Below are 22016 nucleotides of genomic sequence, written 5' to 3' on the forward strand. Positions count from 1 at the left end.
CTTTTGTTTTACCTATGTCGCGTGCCGGGGGGGGGGGTCACCCTGTTTTCGAAATTTGGAATAGGGGGGGTCACCCTGTTTTCAAAATTTGGAATAGGGGGGGTCAGCCACTTTTTGACGTCGGCAAAAAATAATCCACCGCCCCCCCCCCCAGGCCGAAGAAACTGACCAGTCCCTAACCTGGTCTTTATTCGGGCTATAGCCCGAGGCCGTAGGCCTCGCTCGGGGAATAGCGATGTGTTTCTGGTAACGCACAGCCCCTCGGGGTAATAGACGGGTGCTATAGCCCTCATGACCAGGCAATAGGTGTTTACTATACTATATTATAACACGCCACATGCTCATTCCGTGTCGCGATTCGCCAGAATACGTCACGTGACGAGAAAATAGATACGTCTAGTCCCCACCAAATCGACAAAAGTGACGTCAGAGGGTATTTTTGAAAAGCTCTTTCCCTAGGGAAATAGTTTTGACCAAATTTAGAAAAGTGCCTGGTCACGTGACCGAAGGTGTCGTCTTGCAGCTTTGCAACAATGGCGGGTGACTAGAACGTGATGTGCGTCCGGGATAGGTGACGACACATTCTCTAAAACAGATTTTCCAACATTTTCCAACATTCCAACAGCGTAGGAACTTAATAGCTCATCGACGGAAAAGATTAAGGTGCAACTAAGGATGTCGCTAGGTATACTTGGAATATTTTTTGAAAGAAAGTACCACGCGTACAACTGAAAGCGCTGTGGAAACATCGCCCAGTAAACTTGTCACAATGGATTGTTGCGGTGCAAAATATCAAAACACATTAAAAACTATATAGCAATACAACATGAGCATGTGGTGTGTTATAAAACACCTATAGCCTGGTCTTTATTTCGGCTATAGCGCTCGTCTATTACCCTCGTGGCGTGTGTTACCAGAAACACATCGCTATACTCCTCGGCCTACGGCCTCGGGAATAGCGATGTGTTTCTGGTAACGCACGGCCCCTCGGGGTAATAGACGGGTGCTATAGCCCTCATGACCAGGCAATAGGTGTTTACTATACTATACTATACTATACTATACTATACTATACTATACTATACTATACTATACTATACTATACTATACTATACTATACCAGGCATCATCTTCTCAAAAAGAAGAAATCTACAAGAAATATTTAAAATTGATATGAGTTGGTCAGTTTGGTGACTATAGTGTTGGGATAATGATAGCATATTCAGATTATGGCAATATGCAGGGCGCGGTAATTGAAGTTCAGTTGGTTTGACCTCCTAGCAAAGCAATTTGAGCAAAATCAGATCACACAATTCACCGTTTCCAATCATTTTCTAATTTCTTCCCTCGAAAACAAACATCTGCTATCGCCAGAATGTTCACTCGCTTGGAAACTTCAACGTTTCGTGGATCGCACTTTCATAAACACCTATACGGGTGGTTGCTCCCCGTGTTCGCCCGCACTCGAGAAAAAGGTGAGATGCGCAAGGTTTTACGAACCAATCACAGCGTGCCATTTCTCCCTATGAAAGTTCTAATTATTGCAATCCGCTATCACAGGAACGAGCAGAACATAAGCCACACAGACAGACGGAAAACGAACGTTTTGACATCATGTTTTTATTTACCCCTATATACGAATTATAACGATAAAATATTCCAAGATTCTGCTAATGGTAGGGATATAAATTTAAAACTGTAAATCATTTCTCTACACATGCTTCAGAAAATAATCTGTCAGATTTAGGGAATACTCAAGGTGCAAATCTTCTAAATCTTGGATTTGAACAAAGGTTTTCAACGACCGTAGACACATTAAATCAGTCACTTTTTTGTAAAATTCGACTCAAAATAATTTTATTTTAAACACTGAAACGATAATTAAATCCGTTGGTTTTTTTTGCTTTTTATTAAATCGTTAGAGGAAAGATCAGTATGATTTTCCTCAAAAATGGAACCAAAATTTCATATGACTCTGCTCCACCCACCAGCTTTTAAATGTATCCCAATATTTTCCTTTTCAAATATGTAGGTTCTGTTCTGTTTCTTTTTGTCCTCCTTATCCAAAATAGTCTGTCTTTCGACGATTGATTGATCGCTTTTCACAGTAAGTTTCTGGTCTGCTGTTTGTGTGACGTCATTATAGAGCCTGCGCAGTAAATGGAAATTTCCCGTTCTTGCTTTGAAAAATCATTCATTCTGCTCTTCCCGTCAGAGTTGTTGATAACAAAGAGTACAGTTGCCATCATTGTGAATTTGAATTATCGATTTACTCTACCTCTGAACTTTGCACTTTGACCCCTGATTTATTCCTTGCTTTCTTACAACAGAATTTCTTCAAGTTTCCCTTAGGAACGGAGTAAAAATTTGAAATTTTCTGTCTCGGGGCAAGCATTATCTAAAGAAAGAAATTAACTGTCGCTGTTCTCAGATTAGTTTTGTCAAGTTTATGGTAATCTACAGAAAACTAGTTATCTTGTTGAGCATCTTCAATAATGCCTAGGGGATAACGACAAAACATCTTCAGCGACCATACAGGCACAAGAATGTCATGACACAATTTTTGTACTTTAACTCTTTCACCACAATAGTTTGGCTTAAAACCTAACTTTATGAATAAAGATTGTGGACGTGTTTAAAGGGAATTAGGGTCAATAGGTCAAACGTGAATACATGCAATATGTTGACGGCCCGCACGCTGTAATCAACCGCAAAACATCAATATTTCGCATAGCTGAGCTACATTTTGAAAATGTTATACTTTGCATCGATATGAGTTTAATATTGGATTACTTTTCTCGTCTGTCATTTTTTCCTAATATGAAATTTTGCCGAAACATATCCACCCCCAAGCGACATTTGCCCCTTAATTAATTTGTCAGTCGTAGGCCTACAGAAGATGAATGACGTGTGGTTTTAGCAAAGTTTTCAAAATGTGTTCCCTCACGAATTTCAATAACGACAAATACATGAAGCCGTTCCCTCTAGGCTGAGTGGCTGTAAAAATGGCAATCGTGATCGAACTTTCACTTTGTCGAATATTTCATATTTTCCGTTAACTTTAGAGTCACTTGTTATGTGCGTAAGATGAATAGTCCATGTTACCATGACATTTCCTGTCAGCTATGATTTTCCTCTTCTATTATAGTCTATTCTGTCTAGTCTATTCCATTCTATTCTATTCTCGAATAGGCAGACTATAATATGTACCTGTACACAAATTACACGTTGGTAACGAAATCCGAACATAGCCTTTCACCGTGTTATATACACGATATCACATATCTCATCTATATCATCGCTGACACACGTGATGAATATCCCTGATTGTGCGAGCGCGTTTCAATCATTTTTACATGATAAAATGCCGTGGCGCGACACATATATACTGTTGTTGCCGACACGATGATGTGTGACTCAAATCTTTAACAGAATTTCACCTCATAGACTAAAAATATTCCCCCTCCCTTAAATGTTTATTGATTTGCATACGGTATGGCGTTTAAAATTTATTAGTTTGTGTTCGACTATGCGAATAAAATGTGGGCGTGCAGATGGTTTTCTGCAAGTCGTGACGTTGCATTCAGACTTTCTGATCTTTCTAGTTGGCAAACTAAATAATATGGACAAGTTGTCATCATGAGCGAAGTAATTACTCATAAACTGCATTGCATTCCACAACAGGAATCGAATCCTAGATTCGTTCAAGCTACCGTACAATGTTCTTTTTTTCGTCCTCTCTCGCTCGAGGAGAGGATATAAATTTAAGACAGACGCCAACCTGAATTAGATTTATCATTTATATCGCCGGCCTGATGTTAACGTCGACGTGCTGTCTTTTGCATTTCAGGTTATTTTAGTTTCAAGTTGTAAATCACGATTCAATGCATTCAAAAATGGTACAAGTTTCTGTTGAGTCACCAAACGTCAGTTCTGAAACTGGCGGCAAGACAAATTTTTGCGCAATCAAAATTGACAAATAATTCAGATCATGTGCTTATAAAATATGACGTAAATTTTGGGGGTTGGCTCGACCTAAGATTATCCTACACGCTTCAGTATTCTGTTAAATACAACCACAAATTTGTGCATGAATTTTGGTCATATCCGAAAGCAAGCACACATTTTCGTTGACGACATGATGTTGAGGTAGTATGCGACTTGAAACTGATAGTATTTCAAAATTGAGAGTAAAAAGAAGGGGTCACCGAACAAATTTTGGTATATGAGAATTACCCCAAATTTCCTGATATTCAAAATTGAAAATAGCTGCTATCCTTGAGTTGGTTGGGAAAAATAACATTTTCGATGATCACAAAAATACGAAGACGAAAGTTTTATGTACTCCATAGGCTTAAAATGAGTCCACACAAACAGCAATTGTAAAAATTTGAGAGTCTGAATAGAATAATTTATTTATATAGTGAAAAAAATCGAAGTAAATATAAAACCAAACTTACAGTACCAAATATTTTGGAATATTTTCAGGTCTTTCGAAGCTTGCAGAACTGGGCCCTAACGTATACATGTGCTTTTCGGTTTTCTAAAGTGCAAATATCGGCATTCGCTGATTGGAGGAGAAGCAGGTCTGATATACAAATATTGGAACGGGGAGATAATGAAGAAGGAAACCCATCGCAATCGAATCGTTTATATGTAAATTAGAACGATATACAGCTGGGCCTAATTACTGCTAATGCATAATCACACAGTGTGCATTATCAAAATTTCATTTCAGAGTGCCGCGTCTTTATCAGGTTAATTTGACGGCAAATTGAGTTTCTGAAATTAAAAAAAATGTACGACAAACAGAAAGACTTGCGCAGTAAACGAAGCAATGAACATCGCGACCGTCGTGTAACACAGGTATAAGGAATCTGGTCTTTAAACAAACTCCCGTCAATTGACTAGGAAGGATTGGAAATTGCCTTTTCCCGAGTCTGTCATCTCTAGAAGAGAGAGCGAAAAGATTAAATTTCTGTTAGCAAATAATGCTCAGCGAAGTGATGGTTAAATTCTGGCGCAAGGTACTTTTAGTAAAAGCTTCGTTCGATGAGGTCAGACCTTTGAGCACGCTTTCGTTCACAACAGCGCGAAAACATGACCAATTTAATAGCATCGACAATGGCAGATTTCAATCTCGATTTTTATCGTAAAGAACGACTAAACCATAAAGAAAGGGAGCACTTCCACTGTTCGAATTCAGCTTTGCTCCGCAGTTCTACTCTTTTAGTGATTTGTAGAATGAGAATATAAATTAAAGACATGTTTAGCTGCAAATGGTGTAGGTGCTAGTTTTTATTGCACAATCAGATTTCAAATGTGTCATTTTGACAAAAGAGCGCCAAAAAACTTAAATTTCTTTGCGTTTTATTATTTCTTCCGTTTTTTTCTTTTTCCTTTTTCTATGAACGCACAGAGCTCACAATTGTTTGACCTTCCTCACAATGAACACATTGGAATTGTCATGTAAGTGTTGCATCCATTTGTAGTTGACGCGTTCTTTATGTGGAAATTGCAGTGTCGTTGCCGCGTCGAGACAGGTAGCTTGCGTTCTACAGGTCCTGGTCTTTTCTGTGTACCAAACAAAGGTAAAATAATTTGAACAGCGAAGAAATTGATTGAGTCAGACGTTTGGGTAGAAGACCTTGTTTTTAAATGTTTTATCATGCATTGATCGTAACCTTCAGAAAACTCATTTCTTGTTCGCAATCTTTCTCATGTCGTCACATATATTTATTCAGTGCCCGTTTGAAGTTTTTTAATTTCCCAATTGAGCGAAAATTGTCTTCCGTCATATCACCTTAAGAGATAAAGTTTCTTCACGGTCGATGAAGCGTACAAATCAAATTAAGATTCCTGTGCAATCGCTGAATTTAAAAAGTTTGCCTTGCACAAGAAGAAAGCCCTAAGTTGGAAAACACAATTCGAAGGTACACGGCATGTGTCAATAGAACCATACAAACGGGGGCATTCCCCTTTCTGTACTGTTTCTTGACCCGTGCACTGATTTGCTAAGTTTCGAGAAGCTACACATTGTTTATATTCTTCACGTATCGCCATAAACCATTGACATGGGGTTGCTAATTGTCCAACCAATTAAACAACCTCCGCAAAAGACGTTGTTAGCGCATGTTAACAGGTAACCCCACTTGATCCAAGCCCAAGTTGTGCACATGTCTGTGGTTAGCGCTTGTGCGTGATCGCCATGATGAAATCGCCGGGTGAAAGTTGGATGATGTGCACAGTTTTATTATGGCAGTCTTTTGATGTTGTAGATTTCTCGACTGAAATTGAACACCCAATGAATGATGAAACGGACAGTAAATTATGAAACTATTATTGAATTTTAGGACTTGCGAAGTTCGGCCTTAAAATCGACAAAAAACTGTACGTTAACGAATGCGATGAGTCAAACATAAGGACACTCACGCGAGAACAAACAGCTGAGAATTGAGCCTTCAAACGACGGATTATCCTCACTTTCCAATGCAAGAAATCGCTTTACAATATCCAATGAAATAATAAAGGAACCATATAATCTTTGCAGCAGCCACTCAATGATTTCCGCCTGAGGGACAACGCAAAAAAGTGCGCCGCCAAATGTATAGCGCTACTGATCTGACACAGGTGACTATGGCGGATACGACTCTCTACCATATATGGACATATGCAAATATGCGATGGCAAAGTTACTTTACCCACTATAATGACAGATTTATCTAACAGGAAATTTACTTAGTTGATAAAAATTTCAATGGGGAACACTTGTAGTTTCACAGGGAGTTAAGGAGCACTTCACACATCCATCAATGCGAGAACCATCAAGGATTGAGAGGGACACCTTTAGAATGTAGAAATGAATATATGATAATAAATGCACTTATCCACTGCTCATGCGCAAATCAGGCATAGGGTATTTGACCTCTCTCGATCCGTTCAAATAAACTGAACGTTTCATTAAAAACTTTTATGCCGTCTTAACAAATAGCGTAAACGTTATTAATTTGTTTATTTGCTGACCTTTCTTTTTAATACTGACGGTCTCCTTGTGACAACAAGATTTTAAACATTCATCTGTGTTTTTCAGATATTGCAAATCCGATAGTATAGTGATAGGGCGTATGTTCCAATGTCACCCAAGTCATCAAAATGACAATTTGATAGCCACCATTCATAAAACAAAAAGAGAAGTATGTCATTTGAGTATGCAATCGCTAAAAATTATTGTCGACTTTGAAAATCGACCATCTCGGCTGCGAAACTGCATCTATGCTGTAGTGCCACCTTTCTCGGGGATAGTACAAAGTCTGCGGTGGTAGTTGTAGTCGTTCGAACTCCTACCCAGTGAAAAAACCTTGTTGTCGGTAAGGTCAGGTTTACTCCTAGGAATGGAAGTCATGCTTTACAAAGTGCCTTCGATTCGTACTAAAGGGAGTTATTTTATTAAACGAACCGACACAAAAGTTCGAATTTAGATTAAACAAAATCAGACGCTGTCTGTATCGATTTCGTGATACTGCTTCGCTCAGCATTCACAGCCTATGAATACTTTATAGCATATAATATTTTCCGGGGGGCATTCCTGCTCGCCCTTTTATTCCTGTTCCCGAAGACGTGTCAGGTTCCAACAATCGACAAAAGTCATGCATATAGATCAATCTATGACTCCCTAGAGACATGGGGAATCTCAGATTGGCAAAGGTCTGTTTGCAAAGCAAAACTGTTTCCTGTGTTTTCGATGACGTAGACCAGTATGACCGGTCGTTGTGTTCAGTGTTTGACTTTGGTGCTGTAGTAGATAGCTGTCGGAGATGGTAGCTCTGTCAAAAGCATATTACGATCTTTACGTCTTACATTTCCAGGTCACAGACCTAGCTACAGTAGATGTATAATGACTCAACGCACAGAGCTTTGACCAGATGTTGTTGACGTTTAAATATTGAATGTTCAAACTTTAAAAGTATGATGGAAGGCAAGGTTAAAGAGTCAGTGTGTCGCTCTTTTAATCCTCCGCAGAAGGCATTTGTCACTTTTTCAATTGAAACATCTACGCCAAGGCAGTGTGATTTCTTAGATTCCAATGGTTTGTACTATGACCGTTGATAAATCGTACGATTGTTCTACGTTTTTGTATACTCCATGGCTGCCTTTGTTAAATGACCGTGCTCCCTTGGATAGGATGTAGGGATAATCGTGTTCGAGCTTTGATAAACCGCCTCTTGATGTTATTTTTATTTGTCTTCAAGAAGCACACAAGTTGACTGCAGTTGCCTTGATAGACCGAACAAACTCACTATACCAGAATGCAGAAATGAAAGCGTTGCCCAAAGTGGAGCATTTTTGACAATGGTAGTTGTAGCGCGTTTGATACACACTCAATAACTATCGAACCTACGATTTTACACAATCTTTATGCAAATCGGGACGTGAGGCCATAGATATTCAGCTTTTTAATATCAGTGCTGAATTTCACGAGTTGTGCTACATAACTTGCATTCGGATACTGTACATCATTGCTGGAGCGCTCTGATCACTGATAATCTCTCAGCACAGTGTTGGAGAAGACACACCGAAAAGTTTTCAGGCCAAAGAAGTGAATAATTTAAGAAATAAATCAAATACAAAAAGATACACAAAGTGAATGTCCACAAACTGTGGATGGTTTAAACGTTCAGGAGGTATCGAGGAGAGAACTTGAATAAGATGGAATAATTTTTTAATAGATGCATTTGTTGTAAATACTGCCATAATAGGCATTGAAAGACAGTGATGGTTACTGAGTCCAGTGAACTTTTGGATGTGTGAGTACAGCATGATGACTCAACGCACTTTTCATTCATTTAGTGAGATGAAAACGTCCATTGATCAAAAACAGCGGTTCGTGATGAGTATGAAAACAGTTGGACACTTTTTTTTACTGTTTTCAATGAAGGCGTAATCGTAGCTGTGAAATATGTTGCAATGAAGAGCTCCGCGCCCAAAGCGATTCATGAAGATACTCTTTTCGCAGTAATTCATCAGTAACTACGTGCGTTGTAGAAAATAAACACGGCGGGCGTGAATACGGACTCTCGCTGTGTAATTTTTGTTTAGAGAGAGAGAGAGAGAGAGAGAGAGAGAGAGAGAAGGGGGGTTGGAGGAGGAGTGGACGTCGAGGATAGAGCGGACAAAATTTTAATTCTGCTTGTGTTGTCACATAGCACTGCTTGTTAACCGATTTTTCCTGATAAAGACTTGTTTCCAATGGTGACATAGTCCTATCTAAAATGAGACTATTGCGCGCAGTTCGTATGTATTGAAAAGATAAATTGTCCCATGGATGTTAGTATAAAAAAATAACATTACCGGTTGGATCTATTTGAGAACAACTTACTTCATGGGATATTTCCGGTGATCGTAATCAGTTCGACCACGAGCTCAGCAGTTTTCCTTCGATACAGCCATATCTGAGTACGGTGTGACCACGATGTGTCCTTATTGCTACGACGCGAAGTGGGTTTAGTACTCTTGATTGCTCTGTGAAGAGCAGCCGAATGATATCACTTAAATGATAAACAAGCGATCGAAGCTGACTAAAGATGACGGGCGCGAACTCTATAAAGTTTCAAGAAGTCGATAAAATCTACCTGTTTCGGGGCCATTTATGATAATTGATAAAACCGAATGATAATTGATAAAACCGATCGTAAATTTGACCATTGACCCCTATTTTGCTCTGCGTTAAACTCAAATAAAAGATGCGATGTTATCAGTAAACCTGGATACTGGGTTATCGTATCTTTCAGTGAGCATCAGAATTGGAGAAATGTTCTCTCGCGCACGGTGGGTGAATCTTATAAACTGGATATGAGAAGAAAATTGCTTCAGTCAGGATGTCTGACCCCGCTTGCAATTTGCAGTTAAATCGACGAGTAAAATTTTCACTCACTCAATGATCGGGAACTAGGTTACATCTCAGCAAGTCAATAAACTGTCGATAACCCGATACTGCAGTATGATGGAGTCAATAAATTCGAATATTTACGCCGCGAATCGGGCAATCATTGAATAGTATCACCTGTTAAGGCACGCTCATGTGAATAAGTAAAATATAATAACCTCTCCGATAAACAGCAAATGTGCGAAGGTATTTTGAGGGACGGCTACCCCATAAATTCCGAATGCTGATGTCTGAAATTGCGAAATCGTGGTTGAAATATCAAATATCAGGAAAACATAAGTATTCTCCTGCTGATAGTTACACGGTAGGGATTGACCGTTAGACCTTATGAGGGTCGATCAAAATAAGATTTTGCAATTTATTTGCCTCGAGAACATGCTTACCCGTTTTCTTAGAATTTTGCGTTTTTTTCCTGGTCATTTATTTCTGCAAAGGCAACAGCTCTTAATGTGTAATGTTATTGATCTTTTCAAACTAGTTTTACTCCGAATATTTTTGTCAGCTTTTGACTAACCTCCACGATGTAACGACCCATTCCTCAGGAAATGGCGATAAAATTTGAATGATAAGACCCAAGTATGTAAGCGTTTCCTGCGTGTGGTAGACGTGATTTGTGTCAGATTTCGAATAATGGTGGCGACCCATTACGTCATTAAAGGTGCCAGTATGACGAACGTGACCCCTATTGACCCCGTTCGAGTCATGCCGATTCATGCAGCTCGCCCTTGTACAAGCCTTCTTCAAACTGTACTTGCGTGTTTGAAGTTTCGGAACGTGTGAGATGGTTCGCCAGGCAATCTGCTCGCAGGCGGGCAGGCTAGTCCACTCTTCGAAAAAGTGCCCTCATCTTCGTCGCATGGTTCATGAATTTACGCCAACGCCTTACGAAAGAAATCCATAAGAACAGAAAAATACCACTATGCTCCAAGCATAGCAGGTTTTGACATTGTCGTTTCACTTCAAATATCTTCAACGTGATGCTGAGAAGATCGTACGCGTATTGATTAGCACGTAGGCCTGTACTTCGCGGTCCAAAAGAAGCACGGTTGAATGTTTTAAAAGCGAAACTACAACCCTCTCTTCAAGTCTGTAAGTAACAATTAGTTACTTTTTCCTGAAAGGATCGAAGCCCCATTGCTTGTACTTTCCATTGTATATGCTCTAAAACACGACATTTTGGTTCTCCTCTAAGATCATTTTGAATTGCCTGCTGTTCAACTTTTCAATGCTCACTGTATATTTGAAATGTCCAATTTTACTCTTGGCAGCTGACTTTTCTTCCCGACTACATAAAAATTGAGAAGAAACCATCGACTTGTGTTTTCAAGGCTTCTGTTTTGCACCTAAAGCTACTCAGTGATAAGAATAGTTATCTATTGTACAGAACAATTAAACTATGACCAGCTGCGCGAGAAGAGACCTTTCGAATGCGTGTGTTTTTGAGGAATTTCAATAGCATTTCAAATATAATGATAAAACATGATATCCCGACCCTGCAAAGGCCAGTTTCTGATACTGTTATTTTAACTCGAAGACGTTGTACCACTTTCTTGTTTGTTCGTCGACGGAAACAATCTCTCCTACTAAGGCATAGGTCACGTGAACAGCTGACTGCTATCCCTCGTGTAAGACTGTACTGGGAATAAAAGACTCTAGGGAAGGAGCGACATTGTGAATTCATTATAAATTTTCAGACATTTTTGTGGAGTGAAAACAAGCTTTCGTAGGCCAGCCAGATGAAATGGAGAGAGGCGGAATAGGCGAAAAACGGGATTTTGGCCAATGCATGCGGCAAAATCGATAGATTCGTTGATGTGCTCGCTTGTACAACCAGCATCTTATCGATACACCAGAAAACGTTCAGAATTTCTAGACAAATTCCATGTGCAGTCATACGGAAGACTTCCTAGCCGGCTCCCCATTTTTATGCAAATCAAAGTCACCGCTGATGGTCACGACTTTGTTGGGAGGCTCGTTACCGGAGGCCTTGTTAAGAAATCGATCCCAGTGTCTGGTGATGAGTTGGTCTTTCAATAGATTTCCTGCCCGTTTGTTTTGAAAGACGGGGAAACGTTTGGGGAGGCATTCTCGAAGTTCAAAAGGCCCCCAAGTAACTTTTCTGAGAGGGTTGGGGTTTCAAGAGGACGTTAACCCCTTCTGTCACTTCGTGTACCGAACATACTAGTAGATCTTAGATCTCAACTATCTACGCGAAGGCAACATTTCAGAAGGTAAGCCCACTATGGAGTTTGCACCCGTCGTGTTCCAACTCCCGCCGGGGTATAGCCTAATAATCTTAGATCAGCCAAGAAATACGCAAACCAACCTTCCCACTTGGCTGCCCTAGCTGTTTATCGAATGATCCTATTGTGGTTGTTTTTCCCGACATTCCAAACCTGAACATTCCGTGTGAGTTTTCGGGAACGTGTCTGTATTTTGAATGAGACCTATCAGAAAATAACCCTTCAGAAATCAATTATTACATCAATGATATTATAGACAGAAAAAATACTCTTACAATGAGCCATAATTTCCCAGAAATATATCGCCGAAGAGAGTCCAACGATCAAGTAGCGTGATTTTTTCACATTTGCATAGACCACAGTCTTGATAGTGAGACTGTGGATTGATTAGACCCGGCTTTTGTAGGGCCGCTAATTTGTGTCAGATGACGCATGCGTCTGCCACTTGGCACTGTTTAACGTTCATCAGGAAATATCTGTGTACTCCTGAATCCCAGACACCTATTGATTCATACCCCAGTCACTATAATTCATGACGCTTGTACGTCACGTGGGTAATTTGAACTTATCTGATATGTATCGTATTAGTTTTAAATTAAATAAGGAGGCACAATAATTTCATTGTAAGTGTGATTTCCCCCAGTATAAACTTTTGTGTCACTCTATGGATAGATTGGTTTTCGTTTTCTGTAACTGGTCGCTTTTTTAATGGAACATCGATTTCAGATTCTCACAGCAAAGGGCATGCGTGATATAAGTTTACTCATGTATGCATCACCATAAATATCACAGTGTATTCAAAAGAGCGATTTGGTAAAATGTGAAGGTTAGGCCTACTATTAAACGTGGTAACCATTATCACGTGGTTATGATTGTACTAACCGAGTACACAACAAAAATTGACATTTTTTTCATCTTAAACTTTCAGCTGTTCAGTGTTCATCCTTATATACTCAGCGGGAAATATAATTAACGAAATGTCAGAAAGGAAAATCCATTATCTCTATCCTAGCTGCAAGAATTCGATGCTGAAATCAAAGTTAACTCCAATTACATCATCACGTATTGAAGCCCAGCTAAAAAACTAGAAATGTTTAGGCCTTCAGATATAATTGGATTCTACGCTCGTTTTATCTGCGTTTATCTTCTATATTCTTAGTTTTCAAATCATTTTCAAGTGTCCCTCCAGAAACAGCTGATATATAAAAGAAGTGATGAAGGATGTTACTAAAAGAGTGGGCACATCCGGTTCAAAGACCAGGATATGGTGTTAAGACATTATCATGTTAAATATTGAATTATACGATGTGATATTAATCGACTATTGCACAGGAATGGGCAACTTCACGCACGTGGTATGTGTGCTTTAGGGATCCGGCAAATGTCAACAATCTCATTCCCAATTTGCCAAGTCTTGCTATCATTTTTCCCACCTGCGGCATTTTAGGTCTGGTAATCATGAGAGAAACGGTAATAATCATCAGAATAAGAACGTGTTGCTGAAGTTAAGTACTCGTCTACCCATTTACTCTGTTACATATTGAACACCTGTACGAGGAAAAATCTACTCGCTAGATGCATTTATCGCACAAAAGTTATTGCCCCGGGCGGGCTTTTGTTCAATCTCGACCAAATAGAGAGTTTCATTTCAGAATCAAAATGAACTGCGACTTCTTCTGAGAACAAAACATGAAACACTGAGGAGGTGACCGCGTGCTTTTTCAGCGTGAAAGAAATTCATCCAGTGAAACGGTGATATTCTATGATTAAAACGATTGCTTGAAATTGAATACTCCGTTTTCGAAAAAAAATTCATAGACTCTTTAGTGAAACTACATCGACGGGTGATGATAGTTGGCGTTTTATAAAATGTCTGCATTCGAAATATCACCAATTTTATGTAATTGTTTCTATAAAACCTTCGACGAAGTTGGGAGGCCCACCCCTGGCTCTCCTTTCTGGAGGGGTCGTCTACACCTGGACCCAATGGGGCGATATCTAAAAGTAATATGATACGACCTTCATTCTCGCCTCGAGATGTCTTATAGTCGAGTATTAAGACACTACACATCCGCCCGTTTGCGCATGTGCAGATGTAACCAACTTGCGCATCCTGGTGATTTGAAAAGAATGACACGTTATGTGCATCTAAATTTTCATCTTTAATATCTTCGCATGCACATCTCTTCAGATGAAGATTAACCGCAGATTCGTAGGTATTCTTGGTTGCCTGGGCAACCATTCTCCCATTTTAACCCACAAACGATTTGCAGAGCAAACCTTTGCATGTAGGATGGCGCGTTACAATCTTCCCATAGTTCTCTTTCGTATTGCAGCAAAACTAATCGCTTACTGCACTTCATCAGTCGTCCACGATTTGATGAAATACTAATATAGACCTTCAGAGCATTATGTATAATATTTTGCATAGTGGTACAATATTCAGGAATCTGTATAGTCTCGCATGCCAGACCTCGAAACCTGCGTGCGGCGCGAGCGGCGAAGCCGCGAGCAGCGAGTAACCGCAGGTTACGAGGTCTGGCTAGAACCGACGTGCTATATATACTGTCCAATAGAATGCTTCGAAAATCGGCTGGATGAAAGAGTGCATCTGTTGTTTATTCATGAATGTAGGTGGAGCGTCTAAAAATAGCCTTTTGAATTTGACTGAATGATTGTGTCATTTATCCAGAAATGTTTCATTCGAAGTAAACTGCCTTACGTTGACCTCAGACAGTACGGCTTCATGAAATCACGGTTACGCTATCCCCAGTAACCATGATGAAAAAATCTACAAAAATGATCTATGCCGTTGAAGAAAGTGATGATGGACAGCCTGAAACCGAAGCAGGAGGTAGCCATGACAGATTATCTGGAAGGAGACGACGTTTCCGTGAATTTGCCGACAAGATATGGCCAATCTCTAATTTTAAGATTGCTCCGGCCTTGCTTCAATCAATGCTTGCGATTGCATTTTAGTTGATCGTCGACATCCTCTATGGAGTTTGCTTTTTCATTTTGCTCCGTTCAAACGAAGCTTAGATTTTGACCCCATTCAACTGCCGATGAGCTGGTGGTAAATGGCCTCACAAATAAATTCTCGCCGTAGATATTTGCTTGAGTTTTTTTTTCGGCACAGATATGTGAAACGTGGTGGACAAGTACACTGAAAATGCGTTATGGCCGTCTGTACGCGGTGGTCCAAAGTTATACTTAATTAGCATAGGAAAGACAGCCCACTTTTGACGTCATCACATTCCTGAGCAGTTGGTTCTTGCCAGACCTCGTAACCTGCGGTTACTCGCTGCTCGCGGCTTCGCCGCTCGCGTCGCATGCAGGTTCGAGGTCTGGCATGCGAGACTAGAATCTGTAAGGCTAGAAGGACCAACACTAGCATCATTCATTGGAACTTTTTGTGCATCCTATTGAGGCTTACATAGTACTAATTATTTGTGATTCATTTCAAAAAAGAGATACGATATGACGTCATCGTTGCGTTGACGAAGTGACGTCATAGACGTGGGTCAAGAGTTCTCCAAGAACCTAAAATCATAGTAATGGACTTGTTGGGTGGAACACGTCACGGTGAAGATAGCATCTTATGTCGACAATGACGTGTGTTATTGTCCAGCAATAACGATGCCAATCTATGGATTTGCACGTGCTAATGGTGCCACAACAGTGCGTTCTTTCACACAAATTTCCGTTTTACCATTATCTCTCTCTATCTCTTTACGATAATGATCATATTGTTCTTGAACAGAATGCCCAGTACGTTCCTGGGCGAGTTAGCGATTGTCTGCCGGTTTATCAATGTGAGATTGTGACAAAACTGCAGATGAGATCGGACACCCGAATCTTCAAGACATGCCGATGTCCCGCAGATTATGGGAAAAGAAAGTGAATCTTTACGGACGATCACCAATGTTTTTGAAGTTGCACTTGCATACCTGCCTTTTCGGTCAGGTGCTCCTGAACTTGGTAGCGATGTTCTGACCCAATGCAAAAGCGATTCTTTGCCAGCTTCCATTCAAAAATAATCCGTGCGTGGCTCTTAAACATGATATCAGCGGATTGCATCGATATCAGCTCAGAAATTTGATCACATTTTATGAAAGACAGCCTGCTTCCGGATCAATAACGATTTCTTTCTTCTTTGCGGTCATGGGTAGACGAAGTCATTTGCATATCTATATGTTGTTCGATATGTCTGTTTGATGATTGTGAAGTCTCTTTAAAAGCTAATTAGCCTCTATTTTACGTGTTTGTTTAAAGGTCTCGACGCTTACAGGGTTTATTTTTAATTATTTTAACAGATAATTGAACCATGAATCAAGCAGTAGTGCATGGTGTTGGAGTGATATAGAGTTTTAAAATACCCCGATCACTGTCAGAATAGTACACAACATGGCGGCCGAGTCGCGACGTCTTTCAAGTCGTCTCGACGACGACGATGAAGATTCGGAATTCGGAGACAGCGAAGAAGAGGACCAACACGACTTCAAGTGCCACCCGAAGCACTGGATTCATTTCGTTTCGTCTCACGGAGGGCTCATTTCGCTCCTGATCATCTACTGCTTTCTGGGTGCCTGGGTCTTCATGGCCATCGAGCAACCGCACGAGCTCTCCGAGCGACTACAGCTGGTCAAGGACAGGAAACGGCTGTTGGAGTTTTTGTGGAATTCTAGTCACGAGCTGGCGAGCCAAGAAAACTGGACGCTCGTCGCCAGCGTGGCTTTAGCCAATTGGGAGAGGAAAGTGCAGGACGCTTATAGCATAGGATTAGACCCCTCGACCGAGCAAGTCACATGGGACATGAGTGGAGCCCTCTTTTTTGTGACGACAGTAATAACCACCATTGGTATGTACAACTTTTACCATCATCAACCTCCCCGTTCCTAGTTCCTGTAATAGATGTGTTTGATGAACTTCAGGTAATGGCTAGAATCGAGGTTTCGAAACAAAATGTGTATAGCTACAGTACGACAAAGGTTTGCTATTTTCATGTACCTGCAACTTTGCACATGAAGTACAAAAAATCGTCTGCGAGAAAAAAGTACGATAAATTCCTTAGAATTAGGGACCGAACATTTATCTCCGACCCGCCATAAGAGCTTAAAAGGTCGCGCCACGATGGATTTCGTGTCATATGTCACATGTATCGCCATTTAAAGCAGCGTGGAAGAACATATACCACTGTACAGAATCGATGCTGTAATGTAATGCAACTGTGATGGACCGTAGGCTTAAGAGTGAGGTGCACTTATATGTGTGTGTGGATGTTCTTAGCGATAAGATTTATCGTCTTGTGAATATTGACGGATTTCGATCGTCGGGGACGAAAGAAACCCGGCCGTTGTTCTTATCCTGGCGTTACATTATGTTCTCATATTTCACTCGGATCCGATGTTTCCGTGACATTTTCTCGGCCTGAACAGAATCAAAGGATTTCCATAATCCCATTCCTTCATTTGTCCACTGTACTTTTAAGTGGTTTCATCGCCAAACGATCGTCAGGTTCCCAGAAGTTCGTGTATCGCCCCCCGGGAGCAGATTTTCATTTCTGGCCATTTTATCGTGGTCTTTCAATGCCAGCTGACCATAGATAAATAGTGTTAATTACTAGTTGTCTAACTTTTCAGATTCTGGTGTTTGTTTTAAAGCAAGAACAATTAGTTGTCCAACGATAATATAATGATAGGTTGCTGTGATATATCTTCATACAACACAGAAGCGGAAGAGAGTGATTGCGATGTTGAGTATCCAGTTAAGATAGAATGCGCCTCTGGGACAGATAGTCGGACTCTCAAATTTGGATAATTTTTTTCTGATCTACCACATGTGGGGGCTCATTTTAAAGCTCCTTGAGAAAGAAAAAAAGTCATTAACTTAGTTTTTCGAAAATTAAAAATTTTGTTTTTCTGCATAGAGTTAACACAGGGATGGCGGCCATTTTGAATTTCAAATATCGGTAAATGTTGGGTCATTAGTTTCTCTAGTGCCAAACTTTGCACAGTGACCCCTGATTTTTATTCTTGATTCGGCAAGTGAATGGTCGAAACGTTCATTGAGGAAATGTTCAGTAAAAGTTTAAGTCTTTCACTCTCTACGCGCGTACTACCTTAACCAAATATTTAGTGAACCAATTGTGTTAGTTTTCCGTCACACTTCTGATTTAGGGTTACATTTGGCTATGTTGCATTCCAAACACTTGTCATCGTGTGGCCCATTCTTATGCGACAGCTTCGGCACTTGAAGACAACTATGTAATTTCCTGGTATTCTACGAAAGTCACTTCACTCGTGATCATGTTTATCCGTGTTAAGTGATATCCGCCTCGTGTGGCATCCGTCTTCTCACCGTCCGTCATCGGTCATGTATGTTCAAGAATTTCCAAAAGAAGCACATTTAGTGTCATCCCAACTCTGGTTTGAGAGCCACCGTGGCCGTTTCAATTATTAATTTTCACTATTGCCCGTTCTGTTTCCAGGTGCATTTTGGGTAATTCTATTCTGATGTGGCGTAACTAAAAACAGAAATACCAAAAATTCAGACAATTAGTCGGTATGCACGAGACGGTTTGCAGTCGAATTGGTAGGGAAAGAAACATCGACGGTAAGACTTGTAACCGAGGCAATCTGTGTGACAAGTTCAAATATCCCTTGGCCATCAGAAGTTGAAACATTACCTATTTTCGTTCGCAAGACGAAGACTGCGACACTGTTTATTGCCTTGTAGCAGAATATTAATGACGTAATTGCAGCTGTCTGATTGGTCGAGACAGGAAAATATTCGCGATATAGCACATTTGGAGCACGAGTGAACTGTCGGTTACAGAAAACAATCCCTGTTTAACGTTTCACTTTAAAATTTTAGGATACTGTTATTGCATAATAGCGATAAACCACCCCAGCAAACGGGATACCACGCGGTTTTGACCAGTTTCACTCCGCATTGCAGTAGCTATAGCTCATACATATGTGTCATGAAATCGTCAGAATGTCGTAGTATACCCTTCACGGGGTGGTTTATTGGTTTTAAATGCACATTTACATAGTGCAGAGCTATACCTGGTTGTATGCAAGTACCTATATGGTAGCCCGTAGATGTTTACATGGTTGATACTGTTGCTGTCACACATTTACAAAGCGACCACCGAATATTCGCATGCTGACAGAAGATTTTAAGGTAGAACGCGCCTCGAAAGTGAAAAACTAAAATTTTGATCTGACTTTCCTCGATGAAACTTTCAACTATACTCTTCCCAATTAAAGAATAAAAGTCAGGGGTCTCCGTGCCAAGTTCAGTAATAGAGACAACTTCAAACCCAAGATTTACCAATATTTGAAATTCAAAATGGCCCCATCCCTTGTTAACTCTATAGGGAAAATGAAATTTTCAATTTTCGAAAAACTATGACAATAAAAAGTTTTCTTACTCCAAGAGCTTTAAAATGAGTCCCCACAAGTGGTAGATCGGAAAGAACTGTCCAAATTTGAGAGTCCAAAAATCTGTCCCTTAGGCATATACTACCTTAAGGTAGTAGGCATCAGTATCTATGCAAATGGTAGCCGACTGACGTACGTACACGGTGGCCGGCGATGTTTATATGATTTCTGTCTGACATTTACATGATGACAACGAATATTTACATAGTAGCAGTGGATATTTACACGCTGATCAGCAATTAATATGTTCAGGTGTCCCGGTATTTGCTTGTTCATCAGATTTTACTAATCTTTGTCCACAGTTTGCGGCGGGGTAATCAGCAAACTGCTTGATCAAGTTAGCCTTTAGAAAGCTTTCTTTATGTACTCTTGGCCAAGAAACTACGATTGAGGACATCGCTGCATCGAAATTTCATTTTTTTAAAAATTAGTAGGAAAAAAGTTAACCAGCTACCCACGGTCGCAAAACCAACACATGCAATACTGATATCCATAATGATGAACTAGCATCAAACTATCTATGCTATGAATATCATGGAAGTTGAACCCTAAGGTTGTCCCTGCAGACAATTGGCCTTTTCACTCCTTAATCAGAACGATATCATTGAATCGAAAACAAACGGACTTCTGATAACTGTCGAACTCAAAAGAGCTGCCAATCATCCGGACTGGTAATAAATGGTGTATGTTTAAGCTCTTCTGCGTCAGTACAGCAAACAATGAGGAAGTATTTCTTGAGTGTGTTCAATACCTTCCATCGAGGATTATCGCTTGAAACCGCCGTATTACCATGGCGACTCAATCAAAAGTTACGCGCTGACTTGATTGAGAACAAATTTAAGACTCAAATACCGTTTACCGCAGACCCTTGGCAATTATTATTCATTGTACCGTCATCATTGATTAAGCTTCAGAGCAAGACGACAGGTATCTGTGATCATTTTTTATTTCGCGGGAAATTGTAAACATCTTGTGCTGTTGCCTGAACTGATATCCGTCAACCCCCCAAGCAGGTCACAAGAGTGATATATTTGCAAAACATACTTACTCTACGTTCGTGCTCTTCAAAGACACGGAGTTACAGCTCCCTAATTTTCATATAAGCGACTTGTGATGGTAACCATGGGAACTGTCCGATTGCGTAAATGTCCCCCAGCCTTTTTTTCCTTCAATACTGAAAGGGTGTCTCAAAAATTCACCAAACATCCGGAAATTTTGAGTTTCGTCGCAAATATTTAAAGAAATGATGCTTGGAGCACCTCCGGTTGCCTCTGAGATTGTCTCACACGGGTGACTGAAAATATGACAAACAGAAAAACATCATATCGGTTTTGCCATGCAAGGTAAAATCTAGTAAAAACAAGGAATCTACACTCTGTACATGAGAGACTCTCCAGCCACGTTGTTTTCGACATATTTTAAATATTTCAGTCCAGAAAAATGAAAGAATTTAATTGTTCGCAGTGTTTTCCCATCCTACGCAACTGTATAAAATTATACTGATTTCTTCACAATTTCGACTCTCACTAGAACGGGTGATTTCAGAGGATATGAATATCGCGCCGATTTTACCATTGAAATTCTCTCGCCGAGTCGTAGAATCCTGCTACAGTGAAAGCAAGCTGGCTGAAAATGAGCTATAAAACTGATCTTAATGCTATGATACTGAGTCTGACATGGGTGTACTTGTTCCTGAATTTGCCATGGTAGTGGCACTGATCAACGCACTGTAACATTGCTATACCACCCCATGTCACATAATATAGCAGCTGAGTCAGATCAAGCTGTCTTATTTTACCTTGGCATATCTTGAAGTTATAGGCCAGAAAGAGTTAAATTTGAAAAGAGACCGAATGTTTTGAATGATTTAGTTTCTTGTATCCTCCAGAAAACCGCACACACATCCACTAATCAGTTCTCACCAGCTGATGGGTTTTATTGTTATATCTAAACAATCTAGAGGATGCCTACTGTAAAGCAACACTATCATCTGTCTGTTGTTTGTCGCAACTTAGCTGCAAGTACTAGTCCTGTAGTAATATTTACAACAACTTTACAAAGCAATTACACAAGTGAGATAATATTTACATCAATTTCATCGTTAATTCTCAGCTGGCTTTCACTATAATAATCCTCTTATTTTTGTGTAATTGAGTATGCGTCTTTGTAGAGAGAGATATATTTTGGTCATTGTTGTAACACTCTTGAGTAACTCCTTGGTATTCAAAATGCCCATGTGAGGGCGCTGTTTTTAAAAAGCGGCCACCCGCTTAAAATCTGTGATTGGTTAGATTTTCTCTTTCCATAGTAACTGTGGCAAAATTGGAACAGATGACAGTATATCTTTAACAGGAAATGTGCGCCATCATTCAACTGTGTGCA

General features: G+C 40.1%; 1 protein-coding gene across 3 annotated transcripts in view; it reads left to right on the forward strand.

Moving 5' to 3' along the window:
* The window catches only part of LOC139122883 (uncharacterized), a 103099-nt gene that overhangs the window by 74967 nt on the left and 6116 nt on the right, over positions 1-22016 (forward strand). Inside the window, exons 1-2 of one of the 3 annotated variants that reach the window (XM_070688719.1) lie at positions 10663-11032; positions 16503-17047. In XM_070688719.1, the coding sequence (XP_070544820.1) occupies positions 16594-17047 (454 nt within the window). In that variant the 5' untranslated portion in view covers positions 10663-11032; positions 16503-16593. Of the gene's footprint in view, positions 1-10662; positions 11033-12043; positions 12175-16502; positions 17048-22016 lie in introns of those variants that run through there. The other 2 variants (XM_070688720.1, XM_070688718.1) reach the window with 2 other exon arrangements.

Source organism: Ptychodera flava, chromosome 22, assembly GCF_041260155.1.
Source record: "Ptychodera flava strain L36383 chromosome 22, AS_Pfla_20210202, whole genome shotgun sequence".
NCBI lineage: Eukaryota > Metazoa > Hemichordata > Enteropneusta > Ptychoderidae > Ptychodera > Ptychodera flava.